Source organism: Vombatus ursinus, unplaced genomic scaffold (genome assembly GCF_900497805.2).
Source record: "Vombatus ursinus unplaced genomic scaffold, bare-nosed wombat genome assembly UNPS02007822.1, whole genome shotgun sequence".
NCBI classification, from domain to species: Eukaryota; Metazoa; Chordata; class Mammalia; order Diprotodontia; family Vombatidae; genus Vombatus; species Vombatus ursinus.
This window is the reverse complement of record NW_020947600.1, coordinates 1892357-1917990: the sequence shown is the minus strand read 5'-3', so window position 1 is coordinate 1917990 and position 25634 is coordinate 1892357. Positions and strand designations below refer to the sequence as shown.

The following is a 25634-nucleotide window of genomic DNA, read 5'->3' as shown; positions in this document are numbered from 1 at the left end:
ACTACATAAACACACATGACTATTATTCATAGAAGAGACTATAAAACACCTTGTTACAAAACAACTGGGTCATACCTTAAATCTCCATCTAGTAACAACTACAAACTTGAGTGTGTGGTCCTTGCCAAGAATTTCTTCATTGCATAATATATCCAGCTAATAGAAGAGGAAGAAATACTTTAATTTAGGGTGGAATAAATGACAAAACACACCAGTCAACGAACACATATTACTACCTGTTGTAAATAAGTTAGACTAAAACTATCAATGACAAAAACTCTCTCTGTTAGTGAACTCTGAAGAACACAGTCTTCGAACAACTGAGATGCTGAGGCTTCTCCATTATATAATATAATTTGTAAGACATTATGATTTCAGGTCTTTGTGATCAGGATGATTGCAACCTTCTTTTTAAAGGGACAACTAATGCAAGCGTGGTCTATGCCTTGATGCCTAGAGACAGGCTTGGACGGCTATGATCTCTGCTGCTACCCACAGTCTAGACCTGTGACTTAGGTGCAGAAGGCGCTCCAGGTGAGGAAACTCCCTCTCCCAACACAGGCCAGTGACTGTTGTCCACTAGAACTAGGGGCATGGGTGGGGGGCACTGAGAGGTTAAGTGCCTTCTCCAGAGTCACAGAGGAAGTCTATGTCTGAAGCAGGACTTGACCTCTGGTCATCCTAACAGGCTGGCTCTTGATAAAAACTCCATGGGATGCCACAGAGAAGATGAAGTCATTCCTCTACAGTGAGGACAATGTATCCCCATCATTTCCTTAAAACTCAAGAGGGGTCACTAGCAGTATTTATGGGTATGATGAAGCATTTTATGAATTTCCCTTGCAATCTCCCCTCGTAAGAACCAGATGTGGCTATCTTACAGATGTAAGAGAAAACTGAGCTACACATAAATGTTTCTTTGCATTACTTAGAGGGGAAGAGAAAGGCAGAAAGTGTCAAAGAATACATTTAAACTGTTGTTAGTAGACTCAAACTTTTTTCACAGCAAAGACTCTGTTTTCCATTTTTCCCATACTGTCTTCTCCCTAAACCTATAGAGTGTTCTGTATTTGGTGGATATTCAACATTGCTGATAGCTTTCTCTCTTACAGGATTAGCTTTTGGAAGGGTACCATATTCTAGCTTTCCACAGTAAAGCACAGGGCCTGTTAGGCTCAGCACTCTCCCTCAGGTTTCCTTTACTCCCTGCTTCCTTTTACTCAACTCAACGTCTTTTTGACTTCCTTTCAAAGACAAGGCCTTTGCATAAAAACAAGGCTTTGCATATAAACCAAATAAACTTTCGGAATAGACTTGCAATTAGCCCTTCCTTCAATAAAATCACAGAGCCACAGTCATGGATATTTAGGGTTGAAAGGGATGTTGGATAGTTCATCTGGTCCAAATACCTCATCTTGTAAATGAAAAAACAGACCTTGAAAAAAGAATTGATTTCTCCAGAGTCATATCAGTATGTTAGTGGCAGAAGCAGGACTAGAATCCAGGTTTCCTAACATTCTTTTTGCTACACTATGCTGTAACATTCTATGTTAAGCAAATAATAACAATAATAATAGTAACTCACATTTATAGAACACTTTAAGGTCTGCAAAGTGCTTTCCTCACAACAACCCTGTGAGGTAGGTAAGTAAATAGTAAAGAATAAAAAATTTACTCAATTTTTTACTTAGGTAAAGAAATAGCAAACTGAGAAATTTGGGGTACTTGATTGCAAGGCTCCCTTAGGAATCTTCCCAAATACTTTAAAAACAAAAAAACAAAAACCTAATTAGTCATGATTTTTGATGATGCACATAAGTTTCAGGAAAGAATTGGATTTTTATCATGTATATAAGTATTTGATTCTTTTTAAAGAGGTATGAGTTATCATTTAATAAGATGAAAAGAGATGCCAATTATTTCTGAAATTTTGGGTGGAAAAATCTCAGCATCTCAGTTTATGCATTGCAATACTGAGCACAGAGCCTCAGAATTATCTTCTAAATGATTAAGCTATTTCAGTTCTAGACTGACAGACTCCCAGATTTGGAAAGGACCTTAAAGGTCATGTAGTCCAACTTGCATCTCTTACTGCATTCCTCACACTCTTCCAGTACAGAATTGACTACTTGTTCAGGAAGCTCACTCTATTATTAGCTAGCTGTAGTTGTTAGAAAGGTCTTCGGAAGAGTGAACTAAAATATGCTTCTTGGTAATTTTCACCCATTGGTCTTACTTCAGTCCTCCCGTGATGAGTCTAATCCTTCCACAGAGCAGCTTCTCTAATGTTTTAGTTAGTGATTATACCTTCCCTCCACACCTCTACCTTCAGTCTGATTTTCTTCTAGGCTAAACATCCAACATAATTCTCAACCACTCATTAAATATAGCATGTGCTTCCCAGACCTATCAACCATTGTGGTCACTCTGCCCTATAGTCATGGCTCCTGAGATAAAGTAACTTCAATGCTTTATGACATTAAGTATTTAGTACAGTTTTATTTGTTACTCACTGTGCAGTTCACTGAGGGGAGGGGTGGGTGGGTTCCAAGCCCAATTCAGTTTTGCTGAACCTTGCAAGGATCTATATTAAACACCTCCCCAAAACACCCAAGTACCTCCTTGTCCTTTCTCACTGCTCTATCTCCTCTGTCCTAAATAACTCTTGTTCAGAGTAAGTTATGTCATATATGTTCTTAAGATTAAAAAAAAAAAAATTGGAGGGGAGGGAAGGGAAGAAAGGAATAGTTTCCAACCAATTACTGTATAATATTTAACTAAAAAATATGTTGAAGTCCTTCTTCAGTGGATTTAAGATTGAGCTTCCTTATAAACATGCAGTTCTTAGACAATTAGTATTTATTTCTTATTTTTCGCCTTATTTGGAGATGCTTCTTACTGAAAAGTCCTTGCACATCTACTGAGCCAGTCCTGTACTAATAATGATAATGGTGGGAGCAGTTATAATGCCAGAGTGTATATGCCCTGTTATAATGACAAAGTGTATGCATAGCTATTTTACAATTGTTTTAAATTTTTCTAGTTAAAACTTGTAACAAAACAAGAAAAAGCTATTTCTAAAACGTATCTGCATTTACAAGTGTTGTCATTTACTTAATTTCCCATTTTACCTCATTGAAAGATGAAAGATTAAGTTTTTTGGCAATGAACTTCTTTAGATGCAAGACTGTTGCCTGTGCTGAGCAGCGGATCCATTTTCGTTTCAATCCACGTAATTTGCTGCTATTGCATTCCAGGCAGATGCTTACCTTCAAGAGAAAGTGCACACATGTTGGCAGAGCTCATTAAAAGGAATTCCACTGGGCTCTCCCTGGAAATGCTTTCTGAGCTATCTATAAATGAAATTATACCAAAGAACTCTGATATCCATGAACACTACAGCTTTCCTTTACCTTATTACTGAAGCAAAGTAACTCCGTCTGTGGCAATTTTATGTCTATTCATTTAGTGCACTCAAGATCTGGCTGTCGACCAGAAAAACAAAATCCAACACTTTCCTGTTTGTCCATATTTTACCATTTCATACTAAAGCACAACTCTTCCCTGGGTCACTATCACTACACCAAAGGAACCAAAAGGGAATAAATAGCCATGAGAAAATACAAGTTAAACCTGTTTTCTGTTGTCTCAGTCCAAGTTTGTACTCTGAATTTCAGCAAAGAGATTGACACAAGAAAATAATCATAGAATTTGCAGTCTTGGCCAGCTACTACTGTAGCACCCAAGAAACTTTCTGAGAGGGCCATAGATGGTTATTCTAGGTAGATCAACTACAAAAAAATTTTTGTGTGTTTCAATATGTCCCTTTACTGGGACAAATAATTATGCCACTCCTCAGATGGTTGCCTTAATTTCCTCTATTAGTACTAAATTAAATTATATTCAACAAACATATACTCTTTCTCCATACTCCTTTAGAACAACAATGTTAATTAATAATTAACCAAGGGGCAAAAAATGAGAGGATGATTCAGGAATCAGAATTAACCAAATGGGTTAGAATGAAAGAAATAATTTCCTGGCACAGGGCAACAAGAGGGAACCAATCAACAGGCGAGAGAAAGATGGTTTCAAGAGCTGTTAAAAAAAAATAGGGAAGGATATATTAATTTGCTTATCCCACCTCCTTCACTTCAAAAGGAAAGGAAAGATCTTCAGGATGTCAGAAAAAAAAAAAAAACAGGTCCATTTTGTCTCCCTGATGTCTTATATAGAGACTTGAAAAAGTAGTGCCCCTAATGAGTGTTGAATGAATGCATTAATGAACCTAAGTTAAGCTGAAAGACATAAGACGTGATAGGGGTAAATTAACACTTTATGGGGTTTTATAGGTAGGAGGTCAGAATCTAATCTTTACGTGTAATAATAAGAGTCAGGATAAAATTTTGAGGAGAAGCAGTAAAAAAAAAAGGCACCACAAGGAGGAGGTGCATTTATTTCTTCTCATTCTAAGAGAATTTCTTCTATTAGAATGGGATGGAAGGTACACAAAAGGAAAATGTATAGATGAGTTGGAGACTGCTTTGAATTTTAATAAGGAATTGAAGGATATATCAAATGGTTGCTAGCCTTCTATACTTTGCTAAAGATCACTGTTACTTAAATGGGATAAAACCAAAAACATTCTAATGTTGACTTGTGCAGAAAATTCTGTGATATAGGTGGATGATGCTGTGTTCAAGCCTGTATGTGTATAATTGCCCTCCCCTACTCCATAATAAGTCAATCTTTTTAAAAATTTTTAAATTTAAAAACTTTATGTATATATATTCCAAATTGGAGGCTGACTTAGTCTGAACACATTGGCAGCAGAGCTTCTCCATTCAGGCAGGCATGGAGAAGTCATTCATCATCTTTGTGACTTAACTTATAACGGAGTCTGACAAGGTTTCAAGGTTTACCCACTTGTACTAGCTAAAGACTTACTATCAGCTCCTCTAGTGCTACTGGATGGAAAAGGATCCTAGGATCACAGGCTCAAAACTGAAAGGGAACCCAGAGTCTGACCCTCTGGGTTTACCAATAAAGAGAACAACCTCCTACAGGTGGTAAGCGGTTGAGCTGGGAGCTGAATCCTGGACCTGTACCTCCGAATCTGGCGCTTTTCCCTCTGTGCTACATTTCCTCTGCCTCATGGACCTTCCATGATCATGAGTGAATCCAGTCGAGCACCAGTGGGGTATGTGACACTAGGGGGCTGAAGTCATGGCTATGGAATCTCTCTTGAATATACGTGTACTAAGCTGCTGTGAACTCTGTCACATACCTCTACAGCTGGAAGGGGTAAGAACAGTCCTTTCACAAACTGATGAGCTCTTCAGGAACCGATTTCAAAATGCAAGATTCTTTTTACCCACCACTTTAGCATCAGGTTTTTAAATTTTTAAACAACTCTAAGACATTTTAAAAAATAGAGTTATATATCCCATGAAATGAAGTTTAGTATTACACATTAAAAAGAATGAGCTCAGAGCTTTAGGAACTCATTTCTGAAACCTTAAGAGATCTTCAATTTTCTGGCTTATTACTGTGCAGAAATACCAACTTGGAATTTGCTCTGATTGTTGTTTGCTAGACAGAGATGGCAGAGTGAGTGAAACAACCTTGGTTTAGTTATGTTTCATCACAGGCACAAATATGGGGAGAGAGAAACCAAGAAGCTGAAATAGGATGATATTTTTCAGTGGCTTTTGGGTCTACTGAATGCTTGTAGATTCATTTCCTTATCTGTAAAATGAGAATCTTTAAGTTGGTCACCTCGTAAATGATCTCTAAGGATCCCTTCCAAATCTAACTCTGTTATCCTATTGGTATCATATCAATTATTCTACTATGCTTAGGTCTCTTTTCAAATAAAATACTGTGCTTCAGTCATGGGTAAGAGTAAGAGTGGGGAGATGTGCAAGCATAACTGCACTGACAGTACAGAAAAAATTCAGTCTGAACTCTATACATTATAGATTTACATTTCAAAATATATGGCATATATTGTGCTGGTGTCATTCAGGAAGTGGACTAGATGAAGTGTTCTATGAGGTAATCTTCTCTACAACATTTGCATGGGAATGCCCTTAAACAGTGGTTAAAGCTATAAACAGCATCAAACTTGTTTTTGTGGTTTTAGTACCTCTGCACCAAGGGCTGCAGAATTTGTATTTTTTACAAAGAACAAGTCCATTTCTGAGAGTTAACTACTACACTGGTCTACCTGCTGTAGATTTTCCTTGAAGTTCAAAGGTATGCTTCATGATTCACAATTGTGCATCTGTGGGACTTAGATTTTTTTTACTTCCTAACTTACAGCTTCCATTTCAGAACAGTTTATATCAGTCTACTTTCTGCCCAGTAAAGGAGCACTGGAGAAAGTGTCACTAACACAGCAGTGGGCTTCCTTTTGGTATTTCATTGTTATTGATATTGTCGTGCTATTTAATGTCAAACATGAGTCAAAGAAACATACTAAAGCAAAGATATTTTAATACTAATTACTGATGTGTTATTTCTAAATCTAGAGTCAGCCCACCAACTCAGCAAAAACAAAATCAATATCAAACTAGAAAAAAAAGATAAAAATGAGATGAAGATATGACATATAACTGAGGCAACTCATAACCCACTTAAACAAATTACTGATGCCTCAAAATGGGGACTGGATAAAGAACAGACATCGACCTAGACATTTACTATTTCCAAAAAAAATAAATAAAATTTAATCAATGTTAACAAACTGACAAAACAAAATTACCTTGTTCTCTTTGCAAAGCACAGAGATACAGTCACCAAGGGCAATGCTCATTTATAGAACAGACTAACTTGTAAGATCTTAGAAGGATGGTTTAAACTTATGAGAAGCATTGCCTCATAAAATAGCAAGAATCAGTGGAGGGGCTAACAGCTTTAGAGAAAAAGTTTGGTGAGAAACCCAACTAAGCATAGTCATCTTGAACATTTAAGGATAAAACTAAAAAGATGCTTACAGATGAAAAAATGCAAAATAGATACAAAGCTTTTTTTTAAAACAAATTATTTTCACTACAAAGTGACAGTAAAGCCACAATATTTAGACAGCACAGCCTCTGATGTGATACTACATAAGAAAGTAGTAACATTAGTAAAGAAAATAAAAAAAGAAAGAGCAGCTGGATCATCAGGCACACACAAAGAGGTCAAAGCTGGGAGGGCCCCACTTCTTAGGAGAGAACAAAAGCTTCACAAAAATTTCAGATCTTACTGCTATGTAAAAAAGGTGAATGAGAAAATATTAACAACTATTGACCTGTGTGCCTTTTTTTCCATTTTTACAAACTTTTTGTGAAAATAACTTACAAACATTGAGGTCACATTGATGAAAAAATGAGAAAACAGGCAAGCTTTTGCTAATTACATTCTATAGTAGAACATGTCCTTATAATCTCACACTTAACTGGATATCATAAAGAATATAAGATCTCATTGTGTCTATTGTTTGTTGACTTTTTTTTTAAGCAGTATGATTTAGTCAAGTACTGGCTTAAATTAAGGGTTTTCCTCCAAAAAAGTGCCCAAAATTATAAAAAAATTCCTTGAAAAAGTTAACAAGAGATAACTTCATTCAATGAGCCTCAGGTCATTAAATACCAAGTGTAGCATAAAATGGGGAAACATGTTCAGTTCATCAAAGGTGTTTTGTCACCATCATAAATGATGTAGTGTATAGGGTACAAAGGAAAGCTGGATTCCCCATTGATGATTCAGGTCTTCCAGATGTTCCTGTCTGCAAATGACATCCTGCTGATTGCATCAAGCCCAGAAATATTGCACAGCCTCTTAAATTAGATCCATAATCACTCAAGAGAATTGCCTAATTATGTACATAGGACAAGTGAAAAAGATGAAGAATGCTTATTGTCTAGATTTTATATGCAGTTCAATGGACAACCCACAGAGTTGGTCCACTGAGCAATACAATCTAATACAGGCACTGTGAATGTGCTGGGTCCAGGTACTGAAGAGGAGGAAGAGAGTAATCTTTGGGAAACTACATAGTTCTTGTAATGACCACAAGCTTCTCTCCAAAACAAAAGTTCATTTAAAAAAAATTTATTGAAGGCTTTGTTTTTACACCATATTCATTTCCCAATATACCCACCACCCCCCACTCCACCACCACTCAAAGAGCCTTCCTTTGTAACAAGCAGTACAACCACTGAAATATTGATCATGTCTAACAGCATACATAACCATATCCACAACCATAGTATCCCAACTCTCTCTCAAAAGGAAGATGATCAAAGGTCCATCTTGTTAACCACAAATTTCTTTTCAGTGATGCTGCATGGCCACAAGTTATGGAATATCACAATCTTCAAAGAAGTAAAGTTGAGGGATACCCAGAGACCAATGGAGAGGGGTACATGGTTGGCATGAAAAGGCTTCAACACATTTCCAACTAAGAATTATGCAAGGGAAACAGGGAAAAAGAAGTCACCAGGGAAAACAAGATGGGTTGGTCACACAGTAAGAACAAGAGATAATTGATAAAGAGACAGCCTATGTGCTCTATCACAAAATGTCAGGAAGGCCCCCAGTATGTAGACTGGATCCATTAAAGTACTGAGACAAGACTCAAAGAAGAAGGTGAAGAAGACATTCAAGAAGATTTACCTGTCATCTTTCTAAGATTCATAATCATAGAGAAAATTAGACATTATGCTTTTTAGAGACTTAGATTTGGAGTGATAGAATATTGTGCTTTATGACTCACCCAAAAGCACAATGTTTCGTGATTTGGATTTCTATTTCTCTGTGTATCACTAGGTAATGTGATGACCAGATAAAAAGAAACGATGCTTTTAGTTCTGAAAATAAACTCTCACCTATAAATATTTTATAAGTTTTTTCCTTTAATAAAGATTGATATGGATAATAAAGATTAATAAAGATCAGCTTTCTTTAAGCTGATCATTAATCCAAAGGAATGTGTTTGTTTCACAAAAGAAACCATTATTTTCTGTATGCATGTGGTACCATCAACATGTTTGGAAATATATGGATTTCCGTACACTCTGATTATGTTCATAATCACATGAATTGTTTTCCTATTTCCCAGAGCAGCATTTCCCTTATTTGGCCATTCAACATTTTGGGGCTTGAAATGAAATATATTGATGGAGTCCATAAATACAGGGGGATTCGGAATAAGGAATACCTCCAGGATAAACAAAAAGTTAGGGAAATCTTGCAGAAAAACAAAATCAATCCTATTTCTGTAACAAAAAAAATTACCAAATGAGTATTTCATATTTAATATTTGAGGGAAAAGTACCACTAACATCAAATTTTCTCACAAAAACCTTATTCATATTGTGCAAATCAACAGGGTCCACAGAACAATTTGGGAAACAATATCCTAGAAGGTAGCAATAGCTCACATTTATGTAGTACTTTAAGGTTTGCAAAGCACTTTACATACATTATCTTATTGGACCCTCACAACAGCCCTGTGAGGTAGGTGCTATTAATCCCCATTTTACAGATGAGGAACCTGAGCCTCAGAGGGGTTACATGACTCCCCCAAGGTCACCCAGTTAGTAAGTGTCTCAGGTTGGTTTAGGACCTAGGTTTTCCTGAGTAAAGGATTATAGGACAAGATTTTATCTAGGATCAAAAGAACAGATCAACATTGGTTCCTAGTTTCCTTACTCCACCTTTCAAAAAAGCAGCATGAGATAGAAGGTATCCCTACTCCTCCTAAGACACCCCCCTTCCAACTACATTACTGATCCCTTTCCTCTTGCCTCATCTAAGATCTGGCTCCAACAGTCATCCCATTGTTCCCATCTTCTGATAACACCTCCTCCACGTCTGACTGCAAGAACATGCTCAGGTCCTCCAAACCTAGCAAAGTCTTCCTTGACCCTTTTAGCTACTGAACTGGCTGTTGTCTTATCTCTATCCTTTCCTTTACTGCTGAACTTTTTGAAAAACATGTCTATGTCTAATTCTTTTCTTTCCTTACTACACTCTATCTTTCCAACTCCCTGTCCTCATGCTCTCATTTCCACAATCCTAATGAGATGGCTTCCTAAAAGGTCAGCAATGAGCTCTCAATACCAAACCCAATGGCCTTTCTTCAATCACAATGCTTGTGGCTGTCTCTATTGCTGTAACACTGCTGACCAGTTGGTGCTCAGGGAGCCTTGTTCTTCCCTTGGCTTAGGAGATGCTACACTCTCTGTCTTTCTAATCTCTCCTCTTTGTCTCCTTCATCCACTCCTCATTTTCTTCATGGTGTTCCTTAAGGGTCTGCCTTCAGACCTCTTGTTTGTCTTTAAACTTTCTCCCTTGGCAATCTAATTTTTAACTACAACTTCTAGTCAGATGACTCACAAATATCTCCTATTGTCTCTAGAAATTAGACTTACATCTCAAAGTATCTATACGAAATCGTTTCCTATATGTTCTACTGGCTACTGGAACTCAAACTGCACCAAACTGAATTTATTTTCTTTCTCTTTAAACCTACTCCTCCTCCTTACTTCTTGACTTCTGTCTCTGTAAGTACTATTCAGTTTCCTGTATCTCTAATTCTGGGGTTATCTTTCTGAATTCCCTTCTCATATCCCATCAATTCAAGGATCCAATTCATTCAACTTTTGTAACACATCTTCAGAGATGTGCTGGTAAATGTTTAATAATCAGCTCTCAAAAAAACAAAAACAAACCATGCATGACATACCTTTGAGTTTAATTTGTATTAACACTTTTTTTCTGTCACCTTCTTAGATTCAGACAATCAACAAAACACTCAATCAAATCCTGATTTGTAGCATTTGCCCATTTCCAAAGTGTAAATGCTCACCCTGAAAGTTTAACAATTGGCTCTTGGTCTCCATACCCTAAAGCTGCCTCGAGCACACTCCTGCACATCTTGCATTAACGCCTTCCTTCTGTATTCCACTCCAGTTGCCCAGGTACAGATTCTCATTTACTATCCACCCTGACAAGGGCAGTAATCTTCCAACGTGTTTTCCTATCTCTAATCCAACAAGTCCACTATGTTAAAGGCCTGTTCTCCTTCCAAACCATCCTTTTAATTGCTGTAAGGACAATCTTGTTTTTCAAAATGTGTAGTTATGTTGATCCTCTGTTCAAAAGGCTTCAGCAGTTCTCTACTGTCTGCCAAGTAAAGTTCAAACATTTCCCCCCAGGTGCTCCAGGTCCTCTATAATCCATCTTTCTAGTCTTGGTTCCTATTACTCTAGAACAGGGGTTCTTGACCTGGGGGTCTATGAATTTTTAAATGCTTCAAAAACTTCATTTCAGTACACTGGTTTCTCTTGTTACTCTATGAATTTTACTTCATTCATTTAAAAATGCTGTTCTGAGAAGGGAGTCTATAGATACTGCTAAAGGTGTCCATAACACAAAGTTAAGAATCTGATCTAAACTTTATACACCCACCAACTCACTTCTATCTTTTGCCCTCCTGTTGTGCACAGCTAGAATGCCCTTCCTTATCTCTTGCCATCTGCTGAATTCTTACTCATTGTTTAGAGGTTAACTAAGACACCCCCTCTTCCAGGAAGCATTTTCTAATCCCTCAAGGAGGCAATCCCCTTCTGACCTGACATAGCAATCTCATGTGATTATCACGTAATATTCAATATTATAGTTATCTGTATCTACTTATTCCCTTACAATAATGCAAGCTCCATAAGAACATCTAAACTTGGCACATCAAATTAGAGAAATCCTAAAATTCTTAGGATGTTCATTGAGCAGCTAATTCTCTTTAAAATCTACCACAATCTAGGCTTAATGATGGGATAAAATGCTTTTGTGAAGCCAATGTGTAGATGACTTTATGTCATTACCTGTTAAGAACAAAACATATTGGGGTAAAGCCATAGGCTTCCAATGTGCTTATGAACTTTTAAAATATGCTAAATGTTACATGTCCAGAAACATAAATACCATCACAAGAGCATTTTAAGACATGAATATTGATGGAAAGATAAACTACCTGTTCATCACTTCTGTGATAGTCATTATCCTCTTCTTGTTTGTCTTCTGATGTTTCTTTATTTGAACTGTCATCGGCTTTTGTTTCACCTTTTAATACAAAGGTAAATACTTTACTGATGAAATCCAAAATATCTTTATCATTACTCAAGTCTATGCAGTATAAGTTAAAGTGATATAAAAAGTCTAAATAAAATAGTAAGCAGAGTATCTGAATGTAGAACATATGCAAATTCAAAGGCAGATAACTAGGTGCAATGGATTCTAAAAGAACATGGCCTTCCTTAAAACTAGATCATTTCCCATACTCCAGTTACTTAATACCAGATAGGAAGTCTCCTGAATAGGCATCTCACCTTACAATATTTGATAAATTATCACAAGGTATACTGATATCTACCTCATCTTTTCTATATTGTCAGCTCTTAGAGCACCTAACATGATGTTAATATTTAAGAGGAAATTACTGATTTTTTTTCATCCTAAGTCCTAAAGGAAAAATCCATATGTATTCCCACATTATCTAAAAGTTAAGAAAATTTTATTACTGTTGATTTTAAAAAACAGAATCTTTCCTGTTAAAAAACAAAGTTTTAGCCTTTAGGAATAAAATGTTCCAGGAATTAATATTTAACAGCAGTCACGGTTAACCCAGAAAGAAAAGCAGAAAGGTTAAGAAAAGGAAAAAATACTCTATTAATAAAAAACACTAAGTAATTTAGCTCATTTCATGTATCAATGAAGATTATCAATGCATTTAATACTACAGTAACTGGGGAGAATATGTGTGATATTAATCCTTCACTGAAGGCCAAGTCAAACTAAGGGTTAGGCCAGGGCTTCTTAAACTTCTTCCACTCATGACCCTTTCAGTACTTCTTAAACTGTGGATCATAAGCCCATATGGGATTGCAACTAGACTATCGGAGAAGAGCAGACTTCCTTAGTGGTCAGACTTCATCTTTCCATGGAGACCTGTGATGGTGGAGGCTGAAGAGTGCCCCCTTCTCACCATGGTGAAATCAAAGAGGATACTACTCATCTCTACAAGTCCATCCCTTTCCCTTTATCCTCACATTCTTAGATGCTTTACCCTGTTGCCCAGAAAATTCTTAAACATTTTTGTTGATTTTTTTATCTTCTTTCTCTTTTGATTTAAAAAGCAAATAAATAAAAATATTTGTCATATAGGATGGCTTTCCTGAAGGGTGAAAGGTAGGGATACAGGCAGACATTTTTGTGATATAAAAATAAAAAATGTCAGTAAAACTTTTTTTTAAGGAAGTGACTTCTTGTGTCTATTAGGCTGAACTTTTTTGAGATGAACCTCTGTTAAAATGTCCTACTCTAAAACCTCACTGTAACATGGAAGGAACCTTGAAAGCTGTGCAAGTAGACACAATCTGCTGAAGATTCTACCAAGCAAGAAAGACTCTGAATGTGTCTGTCTTGCTAAGTACAGGGAAGCTCATCACCAGAAGGTGACATATCAAGTAATGAATCTAGTGGTCAGAGAAGTCCATGAAATGAGTAAAAATAAAAACCAGCCTTTGGTTCTATGTGGACTCTTCAACTTCTACAAGGAAGGTGATGACAAAGCAGCCGGGGGCGGGGGGGGCACATAGAGTGCTGAGAACTGCATCATATGTTAAGTCAGTACTCTTAATGTGAAATTTTTATCTATGACCAACAAGTTGATGGACGCGAAGAACTGAACTGTATCCATACCGACATTCTTGAACAACAGGAAGGATTCCAGATGTGGGGTGAATCCTCTATAGACGATTTAGGGAAAAACAGAGATAAGAATAGTACAAGATGAAGTGGAATAAAAGCTTGTAATCTATACCCACACTGATGGGATCACAGAATTATCTATAGAGCTGTATGTATCTGATCATCTATAGTTTTGAGATGATGGGAACATGGTACCTGATTGTTATTTACCTGGTTTTCCCTTAGGAGGAGGGAGATATTAATTAACTATTACAAATGACAAAGTGAAAAATCACAAGGCTCCCAGAGCATTAGGCATTCTGAATGGCATTGTGAACTGGGACTGTGAAAATGAACCAATAAATCTGATTCAGAGAGCTCGGTTGGACAAATCCTTAAATTGGGAATTTTGTTCTAAAGAGAAGCAACCACTCTCATTTGAGGCCATGGAGCAGAAAGATGAACTGTGCCTAGATTTACAGAATGTGAGCTAAGGATCAAGTTAGAAAGAAAAGGTGCCACTCAGTTGAAAACAGGATAGGTTTTTTTCACATAGGTGTAATGACTGTGTCTTTTCTCTTGTTCCTTATAAATAAACTCTAGAAAATACTTAATTATGACAGAATGTTGAGAGAAGTACCACAAGAAAATCACCAGGATGTTTAAAGGTCTCAAGCTGATTTCCTATAAGCTGAAATAACTGAGGAAAAGTTCTTACAGGAAGGAAGACTTGGGGGGAAAGAAGAGGTAATTGTGTTATCACATGGAAGGATTAGACTAGCTCTGCTCTCAGAAGGCAGAACTATGAAAAATGAGTAGAAGTTGCAAAGAGGTAAATTTAGTCTTAAAGCAAGAAAAAGATTCTCAATAATTAAGCAAAATCTCAAAGTGGAATGGGATACGTTGGGAGGTAGTGGGTTCCCCTGTACTTGTGGTCTTCAGGCAAGCACTAGATTTCCACTTGTTTGGTATAGTTATTTTTATTCAGGTTTGGGTCAGACTAGATGACTTCCAAGGTCCTGTACAACTGAGAAGGGTGTGTGTGTGTGTGTGTGTGTGTGTGTGTGTAGATATGGGGTAGGAGAGAGGCAAGCTAATAACCAATGCACCTAGAGATGATGACAATGGCAGATGGTGTGTAGGGGATGACATGGGACAGTCAGTTAGAGTTCAAGTACAACAGGTATCTGAAACCAGGAATTCAAATCAGCTCAGGGAACATGAAAGTCCAAGGGGCTTAACATCTCAGGTTAGAATTCAGAGGTCAATGAGATTAGTGAAATGTGAATGCTGGAGGGTAAAATCACTTGAACTAGTTCAGAAAAGAGATTTTATTCCCAGCTGATTTATACTGCCTCAAGCACAAAGGGCGCAGGAACTTCAGGTACAACAGATAAAGGCAAGCCTCAACTATCTTCTCTGAGAATACCTGTTCTGGAACATACTTCCTTATTGCCTCTCCCTCACCCAAGTCTATGCATTTCCTCTTCTTGTGATATATGCTCTGTCAAAATGCTGGTTGTTATAATAGTTTCCCTCTCATTTTCTTTGTGAAAATGTATTCCAGGGTAAACAATCTTCTTATCTACAACCTCTCCGTTTCCTGGCCCTTCATGAGAAAATGTTTCTTCGCTCTCAGTATCTGTATATTATCTTCACATGTCATTATCTGTACCAAGGTTCATGGGTGCCCATAAATGTTAAAAAAAATATAAGTTACATTAGAATACAGAATACTAAACACAGAATCTGAGTGTCAAGTAAAGCTTCTAAAGTTTAACAAAGTTTAAAGAGATTCTCAGTATTGCTGATTGCCACAATAACTAGTTAGAAAGATGACTTACCATTCCGATGTGAGTCTAAGTGCTGCTTTGCAGAGCAAGTCTCTCCTTTGATGTCTCCTGGCACTTCCATGCCTAATTTGTGATAGAATTCCCTCTGTTTCCTCATTTCCGCTATTAAAAACAACATTTATCTTTTATTTTAACAAGGCCAACAGAATGCTTTTATCATATTAAAACTCTACCCCATCAACAGTAAGATCTCATATCAAAACAGAACTGTCAGCTGAAGAAAACTGGTCACTTAGTAAATTGCTCTAGGGATAGAGATAGTCTGATATAATGGAGAGAGTCAGGATTAAGGGTTCCAGTCTTGATTCAGTCACTCCTGAGTGGGTTTGAGTTTGTCAAATGCAAACGGGAGGTGCCGAATGAAACCTGGTTATGCAAAAGAATAACCTGTAAGCCTCCTTAAATAAAAATAAAATTATGTGCAGCTGTCCAAATCATTGTGTGACTACTACAAGCCCCTTCCCCAATCTAGGCCTCTGTTTTCTCATTTGTAAAATGAGGGGAATGGCCTGGGTGATCCATCTATCTTCCAGTTCTGAAATTAAATGCTTCCAATCTAACATCCACAAATGCAATCTCTTGTCCTTCCCGTATAGCATGCCTAGCATAATTGAGAGTGTTCAAAAAGTATTCATCGGAGGTACAAGTGATAAAGAGCTGTTCGTTAAACACACCTACTAACAACCTCTTTCTGTGCCACCCTATTCAATCAGGATTATTAAGCACCTACTTTGCACATAGTAATTTATTGGCTAATCAGAGGTTGTCTGTTCTTTCTAATCATTTTCCACAAACTATTACTGATATGGGCCCCTAATATTCATTAAAAGTGAAAATTCAGGGGCAGCTCAGAAGCTGTCAATTTGCTGCATATATAGTCAATTCTCAATTATTCAGCCATGATGGAATTCAGCCAATGATGGAATACCAATTTGCTATAAGAAATGATGAGTGGTTGATTTTAGAAAAACATGGAAAGACTTGCATGAAATAATGAAAAGTAGAATGAGCAGAATCAAGAAAACATTGTACACAATAGTAGCAATATTGTTCTAAGAACAACTTTGAATAAGTCATTCTGAGTATTATAAATATTCAAATCAATCATGAAAGACCTATGAAGGAAGATGCTATCCACATCCAGAGAAAGAACTAATAAGTAGAAGTGTGTATAGTATGGTTTTACATATATACACATATTTGAGTCAAATGGTAGCCTTGTCTAGGGTGGGGTAGGGAGGAAGGGAGGAAAAAAAAGGGTAAAGCAGAGAAGAAAAGAAAATTTAGAAAGAAGCACAGAAAAGCAGGGCAGCTTAGAAAATGAGGTGTAGTATTAATCACGTAGTTTTCAAAATATAAAGCAAGCTGTGAAATGGAAATTCATGGTTTTATAGAGAATCCTCTTTATATGTTGTGCTACACATGAAAATATTCTTTTCTTTTGTTTTTGTTATTTTTGTATTTAAGTTCAAAAGGCACTCGTTGGCCAGAGTAAAGCTCAGAAACCAAATAACAAAGAAAAAGAACTGTCAACTGGCCTGTAATAAATGATCCATTTAGAAATGGGTTTAGTTCTAAACTTCTATGACTTTTAAACCCAAACAGAAGGTGCTAAAGAAAACCAAAGCCTGATTAGGCAAATAAATAACCTGCAAGCCTCCCTAAATAAAATAAAAATATCACAACAAGCTCAAACTAAATGAAACTTGAAAATTAAAGGTCATACCATTAAGAAATTAAAGAACCTTTCACAGCAATGGTGGCCGTGGAGAAGATTTCTTAACCCAACAAGTGATAGAGGTTATCTCACAAAAGATAAAATAGGTTATTTTGATTATATGAAATTGAAAGGATTTTATGTGAACAAAATTAACAAGACTAAGATGAAAAGAGAAGCATTCAACCAGGGGAAAAAATCTTTGCATCAAATATTTTTGACAATCGTCTGATATCCAAGATATATAGGGAAATAACACAGAACTATAACAACAAAAGTCACTGATACGTGGTGTATGGATAAAGACAAACAGTTCTCCAAAGAAGAATTGCAAATCATTAACAAGCATATGGAAGAATGCTCCAAATCATTAATAAGAAAAATACAAATCGAAACAATTTTGCAGATTCATCTCATACCTATCAAACTGGCAAAGGATAACAGAAGACTGATAGATCATACTACAAGGACTATGGAAAGGCAGGCACACTAACATACTATTACTGGAGCTAAGAACTGGTCATTCTGAAAAACATTCTAGAAAGAAATCTGGAACAATGCAAAGAAGCTGACTAAAATATCCATACCCTTTGATCCCAGAGATCCCTCTGCTAGTCATATATCCCTAAAGAAGCCAATGACAAAAAGAAATACACACCAAATATTTATACTAACACTTTGTGTAATTGTAAAGGATTAGAAACAAAGTAGATGCCTACTTATTGGGGTCAAGTTAAAAAAAAATTGTGGTATATGAATAAGAGAATATTACTGTACTATAAGAAACACCGAATATGATACATGCAGAGAAGTATGGAAACACTTATAAGAACTGATACAAAGGGAAGTAAGTAAAACCAGAAAAAATGTACACAACGTATAATACACAACAATGTAAACCGAGAGAACAATAACAGATTAAAAACTGAATGCTGTGATATTATATTGACCAAATTTGTCTCCAAAGTAGAGATAAGAGAATGCATCTCCTTTCTTTGCAGAAGACTATGGGTGTGGATAACTACATATAATATCAGAGTTGGTTGATATGTTGGTCTGTTTTTCTGAACTATTTTTGTTTTCTTTTTTTTTTAAATACTTTGTTATATAGGATAACAACAAAATGAGAAAAAGGAAATAATGTAGATGATATAAAATGAAAGCTAGCAATATTTTTAAATATATATATATATACACACACACACAGAGAAATCATGGTGAGACTACTACCTAATCTACCCTTCTCCACCAGTGAGAAAGACATAATAGCCGTAAACCATCAGTCCTGGTCTTTTGGGGTAAGAATCTGACAATGAAGACCTTGAAAAGTAATAGTGTGACATACCTTCCTCCTCCCCTCTGTCGGGTCCTTTTCTCTACCTCCTGTAAAGGCCTTAGGAGACCTGGAAGCCCTATTGGGTAGCAATGCCAATGCCTGGCCAGATGTAAGACCAGCTGTTAAATATAGACAATGCCCAGAAAGATGATTTCAGAGCAACTTATTTACCTTATGAAGTTTAACTTTTGACCTTGGCGATACTAACCCTGTAATAGATGGCTCTCAGGTTTTGTTAGAACCCATGGTCATTCATATTCTCTGTTGTGATTTGTATGGGTTCACATTACACCCTGGTCAATTCTTGTTGCCTGCGACTTCTTTTGGGCAACCCTTAAAACTTCATTTCTGGCTAGCCCTTAGATCTTTACTCTCTCACTGCCTCCACCTGTGTCCCACTCTGTCTTTTTGGCCACACAGGGGAACTATAATTGGCCACAGTTGTGGAGCTGCTAAATCTGTGCCCTAGGTATAACACATAGTCCATGAAAATGTTGTATGAACAGCAAAAACGGAGATCTCTTCCATTTAAGGTCACAGAACTTTAAAATAAAACATTTTGCCTCTTCCTGAGGAAATTTCCAAAATGGTACTTGCTACCATCTCAGACCAACAGTCCTGAGTAGAGACACAGAGCAGTATTACTAAGATTGTGTTTCAATAGGTACAAGAATTGAATCCTTTGCCACTAGTCTTAACTGCTTGAATAATGCAGGTAAAATCCTATTTAATGAACACCAATTTAAGAATGCATTCTACTGAGCAGAATTATTTTCCTGTCCTAGCAGATAGCTCAAAGTCAGAGCTTTGCTGATCTGGCTCAAAGGAATTTGATAAAATGAAAGATCCTATAGAACAGATGTCTTTGCAAATCCTAGTTCATAAAGCGGTCAATCTATTTAACAGCAATGTTGTGAATTTGGTTGGGTATGGATGCTTTTGATTTTCCTACATTTGTATTCTGGGGTGCAAGACTGGTAGTTAGCAGAGTCAAGGAGGTAGAAGGAGAGATGGAGGTAAGAAACTGAGATGGCAAAAAAAAAAAAGAAAGAAAGAAACAATACCTCCTTTAAAGTAGTTTCCATTTAAACACAATTCAAGTCTAATGAAGCTTACCTCATGCCCCATGAAGTGTTTTAAAACAGGATTAATGGCCTATTGGAATATTCACATCATACAAAGTTCTGATTTCACCTAAACTGAGAAAGGACCACAAAAAAGTACTGAAACTATACAATATAAATAAGGAAATTTATACTTTGAATCATACTGAAGAGGGCCTAAAAGACTCAAATGAATGATCGAGACATCAAAAACACAAGTACCTTTGTTGGTGACTATCACATTCTGTATAAAGCTTTCAAAGATGAGGCAAAGAACACTTCTCTGATTCCAAATGAATAGGGTAACAACTTCACAGCTATTCTATAGGCCAGCAGACAAAAGCTGGGGGAGTGAAAATACTTCTGTATCAGGCCATTAGTATTAAGTGCATGAATGAATCAAGCCCAAGGTGATCATTTCTTCCCTCCCCAAATTCTAAAAATTACAATTAAAGGAAAATTTCTGTTCTAAAATGTCTTTTCTTTCTCCTCTGAATAAGACTCATCCAAGAAGTCTCTCCTATGCTAGTGAGAGAGATTTTCCAACTTGAGAGGAGAGAGGCTCTGTAACGTATAGGTCTGTACTGCCAAAAGCATAGATAGTATGAAGGCTCTCACACCCAGACATTATAGTCCCAGGTTCCCCTCAACTCAACTTCAGGAGAAGACAACATATAAAAAGGAGCTGAAAAGCAGGGGGTGGGGTAGGCAGGTGGTACTAGCATGGAGGTGGTGAGGAGATATGGGGAGATAGTGGGAAGAACTCAACAATGGGAGAGGAGGGTCACAGGGGTGAATGAAGAAGGCAGCCCCAGAGGGAAAGGGAGAAGGTAGCTGAAGCAAGGTGCTGAAATCCAGAGTATGTAAGTACGCAGAACCCACCAAAGGAATACAGGATTAAAGAAATTTCCGTAACCTACTTGTTTTCATAAAATAGCAGGGCTCACACAAATCTTCACTGCTAGTTAGCAATCTTTTTATGTAGTAATTATGCTTCCCTATCTCATTTTTCCCCAACCCCCATGAATATTCCAAATCTTTTCCTCTGATCAATTCTTCAATTCCACAGCTTCTCTCCCTGTAAACACAACTGACTTTGCTTTCTACTTCCCTGATAAAATTAAGGCCAACTAAGCTAAGATTCCTTAATACTTTCCCCTCCAAACTGTCAACATCTTAGTATCTTCACCTCTCTCTTTTTTTGCCTAAGTATTTTCTCCTTCTTACCTCTAGTATCAAAGAAAGACACATCACTGACTCCATGGGTAAATGAGAAGCAGTTGCGACTTTTGCCAGTATTGGAACTCCCTCCACCAAATGCAGGCAGATCATAACCTGGTTATATGACTTAGTAGTAGTGTTTAGGGAGTTGCATGAGGTAAGGGCTGAGGTTCATACAACTAGTAAATACAAAAATAGGAATCTGAACCTAGATATTTCTGACTCCAGGTCCAGAACTCCATCCACTATATCAGATTGCCTCTATTCCTTGAGCTTTGCCAAGGCTAAATTTTACCCCCGTCCTTAATCCCATGCCAGCCTATCTTCTCCAGAAATTCAGAAACTTGCTGCATCATTCATTCTCATTCATTCATATTCTCTCTCTGCAAGCTCTTATTCTCTCTCATATTCAATCTCTTTCTTTTTAATGACTTCTTATCATCCATCCAGGAAATTGCTAAAGTGTCCCTAGTCCTATTAAAGTATCCTCAAACCTACTACATGTGAGTTTCACCAAAAAACCTCAAGAAAAAGAAGCCTTCTCCTAACACTGATTTTTTTTTTTTTTTTGAAAAGGCAATTGGGGTTAAGTCACTAGGCCAGGGTCACACAGCTAGTAAGTGCCAAGTGTTTGGTCTGAGGCCAGATTTGAACTCAGGTCCTCCTGTCTTCAGGGCTGGTGCTTTATCCACTGCACCACCTAGCTGCCCCCCTAACACCAATTCTGTCCCCATCTGCTGAAAGTAATCTTTCAAAGGTCACTAACTTTTAGCCAAATCCAATGGCTTTTTTTCTTAGTCCGTATCCTTCTTATCCTGTCTTCTATTCTATAAATATTTATTAAGCACCTATTATGTGCCAGGCACTGTGCAGGGATACAAAAAGAAGCAATAATCCCTGCCCTCAAGGAGTTTACCATCTAATGAAGGAGACAACATGGAAACAGATATATACAAAGTAAGCCATGTACAGGATAAACAGGAAATAACTGAAAGAGGGAAGCATTGGAATTGAGAGAGGTTAGGGAAGGCTTTTTGTAGAAGGGAGTATTTTAGTTCCCATTTAAAGGAAGCCCAGGAGGTCAGTCGTCAAAGTAAAGGAGGGAAAGTATTCCAGGCATGAAGGACAGCCAAAGAAAATGCCCAGAGCTGAGAAATGGAGCTTATTCATGAAACACCTAGGAAGCCAGTGTCAATGGATTGAAGAGCATGTGTCAAGCAATAAAGTGTAAGAAGACTGGAAAGGCAGGAGGGGGCTAGGTTATGATAAGGTATGAATGGCCAGCAGAGCATTTTGCATTTGCTCCTGGAAGCAACAGGAAGTCACTGAAGTTTACTGAGTAGGGAAGTGACATGATCAGACCTATTTGTCACATGAGACTCCATGGACCATATTTCTATCCTCAATACACTGTTGTGTCACTGAAAAGGCATACATTTATTAAGTATCTACACCATGCAGAGCACTGCGTTAAGCCTTAGATAAGACATCCTATATGCATGCCCTTAAGGAGTTTACTGCTCACATAGCTATACTACATAACCTCCACATACCTGCTAAAATAATTTTCCAATAAAATCTGACTATGTCTAACCATGTCATTAAAGGCCCTTCACACTTAGCATTCTGCCACCCATTTCCATACCTTTATACAAACTGGTCCCGAAGTCTAGAACATATTCCTTCCTCACCTTTGCCTCTTCAAATTTCTAGCTTCCTTCAAGATTTAGCTCAACTGTATCCTCCAACAGAAAGATGTCCTTGATTTCCACATCCAACACTAACTGTTAGTTTTCTCTCCTTTCTCAAGTTACTGTGTATGTAGCAGCATTTTTGTGGCAGTCAAGAACAAAAAAGTGGGTGCCAACTGACTAGGGGAAGTCTGGAAATACCATACATGGATGTGATAGAATATGAGAAATTCAAAGAAACACATATAAACTGGTATAAACAAATGCAAAGTGAAATAAGCAGAACCACAAGAATATATAAAATGATTACACTGACATAAATGAAAAGAATACTTAAAGGGAGCTAAAATCTAGTTATTTCAATAAAAACCCCCCGAAGCATGTAATGAAACATACCTCCTTCCCTTGGCTGAGAGGGTGGCAACTTCAGGGTCCTAATATTGCATAGATGAACCTGTTTTTCCTTAACTGTTTTCCTTTGTTATGAGAGAGGGCTGATTTACCAAAGAAAATACTCATCCATAAATGACTATGATGTACAGACAAATAAAACCTATTTACACACACACACACACACACACACACACACACACACACACAAATACCCCATGCACATGTCTGTTTGCATGTTCTACCTCCCTAGCAGACTATGAGTTTCTTGAGGACGGGGATTCTTCTGCTTTCTAGCACCTCACACAATGCCTTGCAGTCAGTAAGCACCTAATGAATGCGTGTTGGGTTAGACTGGGAGAACAAACACTAGGCTGACTTACAAAGCTCAGTGAATTACACTGCCAGGATGGTATAGGATAGGCGGCAGTCAGACTGACCAGAGGAAACCCAAAAAGAAGAATATTTTTGTGCATATACAGAGTGATCATAGGTAAGGTCTTTCCATAGAAATGGAAAAGAGGTTATGAATACAAGACACATCATGGTGAAAAAGTGGCAAATTATAAGAGGTTAAAAAAAAATCCATTTAATATCAGAGATTTGGGGGACATACAAGATCATAGTACTGTAAGAGGAAAAACAGGTGAGAGAAGAAATTCCATGGCATTTCTGCTATTAATGATAATGTTTTGTAACTAAATTTTGAAATAGTAAGACTTACCTTCTTGGAGGCCTGGTACCAATTTGTAAACAATATCTTGCATTGTCCTGTCATGACTGGCAAAAAAAGCAGAAAGAAAATTACAATTAAAAAACATGTGAAATTACATTAAGATGCCAATTGAAGCATTCCTTTTAAATTTCTTTTTCTATCTTGCATGGAGCAATACACAAAATCACAAAGGTTTGGAAGTATTTATTTTTTGCACTGTAAAAGAATCCAATGGGATGCATTCTGTTTCTCATTCTTAAAAAACTAAAAGCCATAAACACATGTTTTTTTAAAAATTATAATTTAAGAATATACTTTGTTAAATGAACATATTATATAAGTTAGGGATCATACACACATGAAAATTTACTAAGTTATAGAAAAGTATAAAAACATAAAAGAGCATTTTAATCATCTATATTTCCAAATTATTCTGGGTTCTGAAAAGGAAAAACAGAATTGTCTTAAATACATATACAGAATCATAATATCACAGATCCAGAGTTGGAAAGCCCTACCATAATTTCCAATATGAAAGCATAAGCACCAATAGGCATGCTCTGAGTTGATACAGTTTAGTAATAGCACTGGCAGGACATCATGTGCAATGAAGCCCTCAATGTTTTCTGATGGTCATCAGATGACTGTACTATTCCAAGACCATCATTTCTATTTTGGAAAATCTCTATACACTTATCTATGGTGAAAGACACAAATTAGCATTTAACTAACTTCAGTAATGAAGGGGGCCACTCTTTGGCAGAGGACATTGAACATATGCCCATGCTTTTTTGAAGTATTGATAAGTTTTGCTGATATTTTTTCTCTTTTTTCCCTTTACAAATATTCTTTGTTTTATATATATATGTGGGATGGGAGGGCAGAGGAGATACTGGGTGAAATTTTAGTGATTAAAAAAAACTGTAAAGTATCATAAAAATTTATTTTAAAAACAACAACAAAAACCAATGGAGGGGTATTATCATGACCTGTAAGATTTCAAGTGTAATTTCAAAATGTGATTGTCATGAGGAAAGGAGAGAAAGGGAAATGGAATAAGCACTTATATAAAACCTACTTTGTGTCAGGCAATGTGCTAAGTGCTTTAAAACTGACACCTAATTTTATCCTCACAACAATTCTGTGAGGTAAGTATTATTATTATCCCCATTTTACAGTTGAGAAAACTAAGGCAAACAGAAGCGTTAAGTGACTTGCCCAGGGTCACACAGATCATAAGTATCTGAAGCCACATTTGAATTCAAGTCTGTCTGACTCCAGGCTTAGTGCTCTATTCACTGCAGCCACCTAGCTGTGAGTGCTATGCAAGAGCCAGTTGTCAAATAAATTTCTTACTAGACAAATTTGTGAAATATAATAATTTTAATGAGACATAGTAAAACTCTGATTTGGGCAACATGAATTCAGGCCTTATTATATGTCAAAAAGCTATTTAAAGAAAAATACTTTTTTCTAAGCTACTGCTATTAATATTCAGGCTCACATAAAGTACTCTGAACCAATAATGTAATCCTACCTTCCTTGCAAGTACTGCAAAAAGCTTCCGAAAACACCCAACTTGAGAGCCTGATAATTATCTCAGAAATAATAGCTGCCACTGGAACCAAAAGTCTTAGCCATACTCCAAAGGGCAGAGGTAAAACAACAAGAAGAATAGCATGGGGTCAACTTTTAGCTGAATCAAGAAGAATAGATTTAACTTAAATAAAAGGCTCCATTTAGTTGACTTCTTTCTCTAATACCAAAATCTGTACTTTCAAAGAGGTAAAGGTTTAAGTTTATGTATGAAAATTTGCAAAGACAAAAGAACTGATGAAGCCTTATCTTTCATCTCCATATCTTACTAT

The 25634-nt window shown here is 36.9% G+C and overlaps 1 protein-coding gene across 4 annotated transcripts in view; it reads right to left on the bottom strand.

The window, feature by feature from the left end:
* Positions 1-25634, bottom strand: part of LOC114033994 (polycomb group RING finger protein 3) — a 123986-nt gene that overhangs the window by 17149 nt on the left and 81203 nt on the right. For 3 of the 4 annotated variants that reach the window (XM_027849638.1, XM_027849640.1, XM_027849639.1), the window contains 5 exons: positions 23776-23831; positions 15585-15695; positions 12026-12114; positions 3132-3269; positions 76-156 (listed from right to left, as the gene is read on the bottom strand). In XM_027849638.1, the coding sequence (XP_027705439.1) occupies positions 76-156; positions 3132-3269; positions 12026-12114; positions 15585-15695; positions 23776-23831 (475 nt within the window). The remainder of the gene's footprint in view (positions 1-75; positions 157-3131; positions 3270-12025; positions 12115-15584; positions 15696-23775; positions 23832-25634) is intronic. The other variant, XM_027849641.1, reaches the window with a different exon arrangement.